We start from the raw sequence: 8,466 nt of genomic DNA on the forward strand, positions 1-8,466 counted from the left end.
TGGTTAGCTTTGTTTGTAAGGCCCTTCGACCGAGTTTTGCTTCCGTTGCGCTGAGAGCGAGAAAGAGAGAAAGACAAAGAATGGGGAAGAAAAACCATGAAAGTAATAAAAATTTGGTACGCCCAATGCGACGTCGCGATTGGAGCAGTGATTCGGATGACACAATCCTTCTCCGGCCGGTGTTTACTGGTGTTACGCGGTACCGCGCTGTATCGAGGGGACGGGGATCGATGGCCACTGGATGTTTCTGGATGCCCTGCAGGGTTACTTGAGAAAGAATAATCCAAAATAACCCAGTCTTTCTTTTGTCATTCTGCACTGCTACAGACATCCAGACTTCCGCGGACCGTATCTTGGGCCGCGGCCGGCGGAAGAGGATTGCCGTGAGTTCACCGAAGAGCTCTGCGCGTCGGCGAAGGGTTGATCGGCCTGCAAGCCGGCTCCAACAAGGGCCGGTCTAAACTTTAGTGCGACCAGAAAAATTCTACTTGGCAAATAGTCGCCGGTAACATCGGGATGAAGACTTCGGAAGGAAATGCACGAAAAACAGCGAAGAAACAACTAATCACCACATGATAAAGGGGAGCTTTTCTGGACCGGAAATCAGCGAATGGTTTTGTGGGGTTTATTTGCTGTCATTAACAGCGTGTTTTATTATTTAATCGAAAATGGATGTAAACAAATGCGCTCGGAAGCGTTGAAGGATTGACGGGCGATAACTTATTGAAACCAAATTAATTATGTATGTGTCCACAGACTCCTTCTGCCCTTTCCACCTGTTTCAGCTGATAGTCTGTGGCGTGGCAATATGAAAGTTTAACTGTTCTACTAACGGAGAGAGGAGTTCACAACTTTTCTGCACCTATTTCGCCTGTTTTCCTTAGCTCTCTACAAAAAATCTTTCTGTGTTTTGAATATTGTGGGAAATAAAGTACAAGTTTGCTTTTGTGAAAGGAATGACACGCTGGACGATGGGTGAAAACCCGTAAATGGCGTTAAGAGTTACATGCACACGCGTTATGCACCTCGTTGGCAAGAGGATTATGAGGTTATGATTAGCATTGAGGGCTGGATGGAAAGATTGAATAGGTATGCTTATTGAACGCGGCGTTTCTAGTGTCGATCCGATCTGATAACGCTATGGCTAGAGTACACCCTGTACCATCGGCAAATGGGTGGAAGAAAAAACTCTGAAAATTATATTATGTGTTTGCCCGAAGGCCAAGGCACTTTGCGTGTTTCCGGTTTCAATCCGGCATCATCATCAACTGAAGTACGCGCTGCGGCAATAAAGTCCTCTTTCGTTTGATCTTTAATGTTTTGTGTAAATTATGGCACAAATCAGAGACACGGGGCGTCGTCACTGATTGTCGCCTCCAGGTCGCTGGGCATAGTCTCTTCTATATCATCCTCATGATACTGCTGGTGTTGATGAGGTCGGTGGACACGGCGACGATGTTGATGGCGGTAAGGGCGAGTCACGTTTAGCTGCCAGTTGCTTGGTACGGCTCCTGGTGAGTCCCGTCTATCATTACCGTCGTTGTCGTCCGCATCGTCATCGTTGTTGATTGCGTAACGAGCGGGATGCAACTTTCGGTGCACTTTTAGCGCACTCCAGATGCGTAGCTCTTCTCCCATTCTAAACATAAAACAGACAGGATTTGAATCGTGATTATGAACGTGTACGAGAAGGATGATATCTAGCTTTCCGGATCGCTTTACCTCAACTTCAATCGTCGCAGATCTTCACGCTCGAGGTCGTAGAGAAAATCGTCAAATCGAAAACCTTCGCGCAGTATTCGTTGGCGGGAGGCGTACCGGTCGATACCGTGGTGTTCAAGCCAACCGTTCAACGCCTTCCTGTCCCGATCAACGATGGTGGTGGTCGGAGTCTCGCTTTCGCCACCGTCACTCGAACGCTGCAATCCGCGCTCCTCCTCGTCCTGCTGCACCATCCCCTCCACCGTGCCGTCCTCTTTCGCTTCCTGCGTACGGCGGTGGTGGTTCAAGTTCGCTGTGCGCTGGGCACTGTCCGGCGATCGGCGCTTGGTACCAGAGCGTTCGGCACGACTGCCGCCCTCCAACAGTGCGGCCAATTGGTTGCTGAGGCATTGCGTTAAAGTACCACTGTTGAGTAGTGCCTGGAAGGTGGCTTGGTACGCTCGCTGAGATTCCACGACGCACTCCTTCAGTCTCATGTTTTCCACCTTTAGTGCTATGTTTCGCTTTGTGGTCCGGGCGGCCGTGTCGGTGGCGATGGCCGCGATGCTGGACGAATCGATAAGCTGGTTTCGGTCCGCACCTTCCTCGCCGTCAGCCTCATCATCCTCCTCGTCATCACTGAAGACGTACTTGGTGGTGCCCAAAATGCCGCGAGCACTATCGCGATCATCCCGCATCATTGACTGGGTATGCGGACCGTCGTGAGCTCCTCCCTTCGTCGCGCCAAGCCACCCGGTCGCTGTACCGCCATCGACGGCGTCGCCAACACCACCACCAGCACCCATCTCATCGTTTTCGTCCTCTTCATCGTCATTCGGTGGGTCACCGGCGAGGTTACGGCCAAGTTCAGGTGACAGTATCATTATACCCGCCTGGACAGCACTCTTCACCAGATTGTCCAACGCAAACATCCAGTGCGGTTTGATGTTGTGAGACCGGAGCACAGTGATGACGGCGTCCTGAAATGAGTACAGCGCAAGGTGCAGGTGGTCGATGGCGGTCGAATCAAAATCGAGCTGCTCCTTAAGTTGACCGATCGCTTGCTCGAGCGTTTCTTTGCGTTGCTCCGCGATGTAGCGACGCAGTGCGTTGAGCAGGGTTTCGAGGTGCGCCCGCGTAATGACCACCTTTTCCTTCCGGTCCGATTCTATCTTCTCCAACCATACTCCGCAGATCTTCGTTACATCGTGGTACAGCACCTTGTCCAGTGTGGTGCGTCGCTGAGAATCTTTCTTCAACAGGTAAAATCCATCGCTTTCGTTTGCTTCGCCACCCAGAGGCGACTTGCTCGTCGTCGACGTCGTCAGCTCAACCTGAAGTGGAAAAAAATAACTCAGTTAACCGAAAGTGCGCAACGAGTAAAGGTTGTTTGAAGTACCTCTGGTGAAAGCAGTACTCCGGTGGAGCTGCGACGGTTCAAATGAAATGTGGTCGGAGTCTCCGATGCTGGCTCGATTTCCAATGATGGTGTTTCGGCGAGGTTCCTGCAACGAGTGGAGGATATGTGTAGTCTAGATATTTTCATTGACAGAAAAAAAAACGGTTATACCATACATATATCCACATACACAGACACACATACATAAGCGCATGCACGATGTAGCGCGCTACGTACCGTAAAGGTAAAATTGGGCGATACAATCTACATGCACTAGAAGATACCGAAAATACCTGCACTAGAAGAGCCCCGAGCGTGTTTCTGGTTCTTCGGAACTATGAGAACTACTGTGCACTTACCCGATACTGTTGGCCCCCCCTTGTTTAGGCATCTTGATTGGAGTCAGATGGGAGAGATGCTTGTTCTTCCGGAGCGAGACCGATTGTGTTGTAGGGTTGCTGGCATAGAAAGCCGGTGAGCTTGAGCTGACGGAATTTTGTGAATTTCGAACGGATGTGAGGTTCCGAAAGAGCGAATGTATGTTGGTGTGTATTGTAATGTTTGGCATTGATTTGTTTTTTTGTCACATAAACACAGACGAGAGCAGTAAAAGACAGAGACGGCCGCAAGGAGCACACCGCGGAAAATATAGTAAAAAACGAAATAAAAAAAAGAAAAGAGAAAAAAGAACGTATAAGCACAAATCGTAACAAATTTAACGTCAAACAAGCAGGAACATGCAAGCGGAATCGCGGCGAGGCATGCGAGCTTTTTTTCAAGCAAATGACAACAATAAAACCGTACAATGTAGTCATCACGGCTAGTAGTAATAGTAGCGCAGATAACAATATGAGCAGAGCGGCGGGAGTACCGATGCGCCAAAATCGCCTCAAAAACCGAAACCACAAAATAGAAAAAACATGAACAAATAACAGTGATACAGACGCAAATGCTTTCAAACCATAGTCACTCACAACCATAGCCAAGCACGAAAAGGAACCAAAAACTCACTTCGTCTCGGTGCCGATCGTGGGTGTGTTGCAGCTGACTGTGCTTTGCTGTGAGGTGAGCGTTTTCGTGACGTGACGATCCGCGGGCATGCTAACGCTGCGACCAAATTCGTAACCGGAAAAAGTGGGTGGCAGCATTTCGCTACCACTACCGCCACCGCCACCAATGGGTCCGCTCGGGCTACCGCTGCTGATCGACGGACGCATCTTTTTGGTCATGCTGCAAAAACAGGGTAATGTTGGAGGGAATTAATGGCGAAATTCCACGCGAAAAAGGGAAGTTACCGATAGACTTACTCGCAAAGGAATGGATCATCAAGCAGACCGGCGGCCGTTGCACGTTTGTCTACGTTTACCTCGAAGCAACGTAGGATGAAGGTTTTGGCCCGTTCGGACAGCTCCTCGGGGATGGTTGGATGGGTCTTGTAGAAGCCAACTTTGAACATAGCCGCTTGCGGGCAGCCGAGCTCGATGAACGGTGGCTTGCCGGTTGCCATCTCGACCACTGTACACCCAAAGGACCAGATGTCAGCTGCCGGCCCATAGCCCCGAACACCCTGATCGATCACCTCGGGCGCCATGTACTGCAATGTACCGGTGAACGTCTCTGTTGCTGGATTGATGCCAGCCAGCCGCTTCGAGGTGCCAAAGTCAGATATCTTCACCACGCCGCTGTACGTGTTAACAAGCACGTTGTCCCCCTTGATGTCGCGGTGTACAATCTTCTGATCATGCAGGTACTTCAACCCCGCGAGTATTTGACGCGAGTAGAACGCGATCGTTGTTTCGTTGTCCTTGAGCGGACCCCACTTGGATCGCAGCAACGCCGACAGCGATCCACCCGGCACCTGCTCCATGAAGATTTTGAAAAACTTGTGCTCCGACTTGGAACCCCAGTACTGGACGATGTTGCGATGACGCAGCTGCGAATGTAACTTGATTTCCTCGTGCAACGGCTGTACGTCGTGCGTGTTATTTTCGGGGACCTCCTTCACCGCAATTTTCACTTGCGTGGTGAGGTCGCGGGCAGCATACACAATGCCGTACGTGCCCTTGCCGAGGATGATGCGCCGACCTTGATCATCTGTCTCGTACTCATACTTCAGCTCGTCAGCCGTCGTGTCAGCGGAGAACAAATCAATGAACCCCGACCCCTGGTCGGCTGTCATCTCCAGGATCAGGTCGTAAAACGTTTGGCGGCACTGGGCGGACGGGAAGTAGATCTGGAAATCGCCCGAGTTCTGATGGACGTACAAGTGGGCGCAGCGTTCATCCCGCTTGTACAGGCTGACCGACTTGATCTGGCTGGCAAGAAAGTTGAAGTCGTGCAACTTTAGGCAGCTGCCCTTCGCGTGTTGCTGGCAAATGTTCGAAATGTCGAACGACTTCTGCTCCGCGTCCATGTGGATCGACACGTAGCTCGGCATGTAGATTTCCTGTGGTTCGAGGATCAGTATCGGAAATCGCACCGTACTGGTGGGCTCAAGGGCGGTCGCTTCAAGAAAAAATTCCATCCAAAACTGGAAGATTTGCTGCTCGATTGGGAGTGCACCCTGTTCTTCGGTTCGCTTGCGCGCCCGATCAATCAGCATGATGTTACCGATGGTTGATTTCAAGTACCATTTCGGCGGTCGTAATTTAAACATGTATTCGGCGGCTTGAATCGCTTTAGCGTAGTTCTCCGCCAGCACTGAAATTTCGAAGAACGTGGCCACGTTCCAGTAGTCGCGGATCTGTGCCAGCGAGCCCTTTTTGCCAATGAGATTGTTCAACTTCATACCGATGTACTGTAGCTCACTGTCGCTGAAGTCCTTGCCGTCAATCACTAGCAGTGTGGCCAAGTTGATGCCGGCAAACTCGTTCGGCTGTACCTCGAACGACTTCCGGTACCAGATAATCGCGTTTCGGAGACTTTCCTGATCAGTGTGGTTCGATTCCACAAACATGTCCTTGTAGATTCGTCCGTACAGGCACAGCATGTCTGGGAAATGGTTCTCCTTCTTCTCGAGCGCTTTCGTACAGGTACGGAGCGCACGCTCCCGGTCTCCCTCCTGATTGCGGCGATTCAGCGCGAACGCGTACAGGTAGTGCATATGGCCGGTATTGATGTAGTTCTGCTTGTTTGGTATCGTCTGCAAATCATCGACCAGCTGCACCATTGCGTCGTAATCCTGAACGTCGCGCAACGACAGCATGTACGTCTGAACGATCTCCTTCGAGAGAACATGAGGGTCGTCGAGGCGCTTCCGCATATTGCGCAACATGCGCTGCAGCTCCTCTACATTGCCTGCATGCTGATCGCGCAAGCTTCGCAGATCCGACAGAAACTTTTCGCGCAAATGTGCCTTCGACTGGATCTCCACTTCTTGGAACAATTTCCGAAGCGCAGCGAGTAGTGATGTCGGCTGTTGCTGCTGCTGGGTCTGCTGAGTGGGTTGTTGATGCTGCTGCTGACCGGATTGAAGCAACGAAGGCTGATCGTCGGCTACACCGCTCTTGAGCGGGCTCGTAATCAACACGCAGTTGCCACTCTCGTGCAGCCGGTATGAAACAAACTGATAGTTGCCACACGAAAGCTTCATACGCAGTGTCGCCTCGTTCTGCATGTCGTTATAGATGACAATATTGCCTTTCATTTCGAAGCTTTCGCGCACGCCCAACTGATAGCAGAGCGTGCTTTGCTGCGTCTGTACGCTTAGGTCAACCACCACGATGTCGGCATTGTAGAACGACTCGAGCGTGTTAAGGTCACCGTAGTCGAGTACTTCGAACAGGAGCAGCTGAAGATTTCCGCCAACCTGAGCGCACGCCTGCCGCACTTCCTCGAGGGCTGCCTTTCGTTGGTTGAGAAAAGCGCTCTGCTCACAATCGATTACTACCGCAATGTCCATGCGGGGACGCTGGTGGCCTCCTCCCGTCCCAGATGCTGGACCCGATCCAGAGCCTGTTCCCGCGGCCGCAGCCACTGCCGTGCCGCCCGAGATTTCACTCAAATTTGACATGCTGCCGCCGTTTTTGGTGCCTGCATGGGCGTCTACGGTTGGAACATTAGAAAAAAATATGTTTAATAATATGTTAACATAGTGCATAACCTGGCCCCTATGAAATCATGGCGACCCCTTCTTCCATACACACCAAATGAAACAGGGAACCATGTACCCATCCATGCGTTATCCATGTACCATGTACCATGCGTTATCGTTTCCCTGGTGAGGGACAGTTTCTTTTTTCGTTTCGTTTCTTTTCGGGTCTGCGATCAAAATATGAATTGTTCGAAAATATGCTCGCAGCCGACCATGGTGACGCCATTCGGTTTTTACGACCCTTTGGGTACACGCATTCCACAGCTATGTCGCAAGTGTCTCCAGCCGAGCTGACCGCGAAGGCGCTTGGAAGCGAGGGAGATCCGACCCTCAGACCCTTTAAGCGTGACGCGTTAAATGCGTCGCATATACGCCAAGCGACGCCGCTGTGCAGGGATGCAAAGCAAAATAATAAAAAATGCCTACTTCCAATCACGGGCAGGGATCCTTATAGCAGCCACAAAAAAACAACCGACAACGATATCGAAAACGTTCGCAGGACATAAAAGACAGCAAATCCTGTACATGTGATTATCGCCACAGATCCATGATCAGATCTTCGAAAAGCAAGAAAATGTTGGGAAAACTTTTCCAACTGTGAAGCATAATTGCTCAAAGGTCGAAATGCCGCTAGTGAATGCGATTGCTCGGGACGGCTCCTTCGCGGTCCCAGGCTGACTGAGGCGGAAGATACCAATAGTCGTTGGATGTCCCAGTGGGAACGTTACCATGTGCGTTCACGTTTTGTCACTTACCCATTTCGTCCATACTACTGCTGTCGTCTATTTGGCTGATGTCCGTGTTTTTACTCCGCTCGATTACTAGCGGTCTGCGGCTGGAAACAACACTGCTTCTAGCAGCTATCGCCCGTGTTGTCGCAAGCTGCAGGCAGGCCCCGTTGCTGCCGGCACCACCAAGGGTGCCTCTGCTTGTGCCTGCCTCCCGTCCCGTCCGGTTGATGGCGGTTGACCAGTTGTTGATGAAGAGTTTGATGGTGCTTCACGGGAAGTGAAGATGCAGCTGCTGGCTGCAAAGCCGGCCGGTGCCCGGCAGCACCCGGGTCTGCGTTTGCTGCAACGGACAGTTGACACGGTTACACACTGGTTAGATTTTCTGGCGTACTGTTAGCACAACGGAGTGTGGGAGAACTATAAAGTGGAACCCGACGGGGAGACAAAACGAAGTGCGTGCGTGCGCGCGCAACTACCTCAAGCGAATGGTACCAAACTGTTGGTTAGCTTTGTTTGTAAGGCCCTTCGACCGAGTTTTGCTT

General features: G+C 51.2%; 1 protein-coding gene across 1 annotated transcript; it reads right to left on the reverse strand.

The window, feature by feature from the left end:
- Window positions 1-1,535: 1,535 nt before the first annotated feature.
- Window positions 1,536-7,112, reverse strand: LOC128276276 (mitogen-activated protein kinase kinase kinase 15-like; the record flags this gene model as incomplete). The annotated part of the gene is made up of 6 exons (XM_053014746.1): window positions 4,408-7,112; window positions 4,112-4,330; window positions 3,460-3,585; window positions 3,101-3,206; window positions 1,723-3,035; window positions 1,536-1,639 (listed from the first exon to the last, which is right to left on the reverse strand). Coding segments are annotated over exons 1-6 (4,573 nt in total), but the record flags the coding sequence as incomplete, so codon positions are not given.
- Window positions 7,113-8,466: the final 1,354 nt, after the last annotated feature.

The sequence above is a fragment of the Anopheles cruzii genome, unplaced genomic scaffold (assembly GCF_943734635.1).
Source record: "Anopheles cruzii unplaced genomic scaffold, idAnoCruzAS_RS32_06 scaffold00841_ctg1, whole genome shotgun sequence".
Classification (NCBI taxonomy): domain Eukaryota; kingdom Metazoa; phylum Arthropoda; class Insecta; order Diptera; family Culicidae; genus Anopheles; species Anopheles cruzii.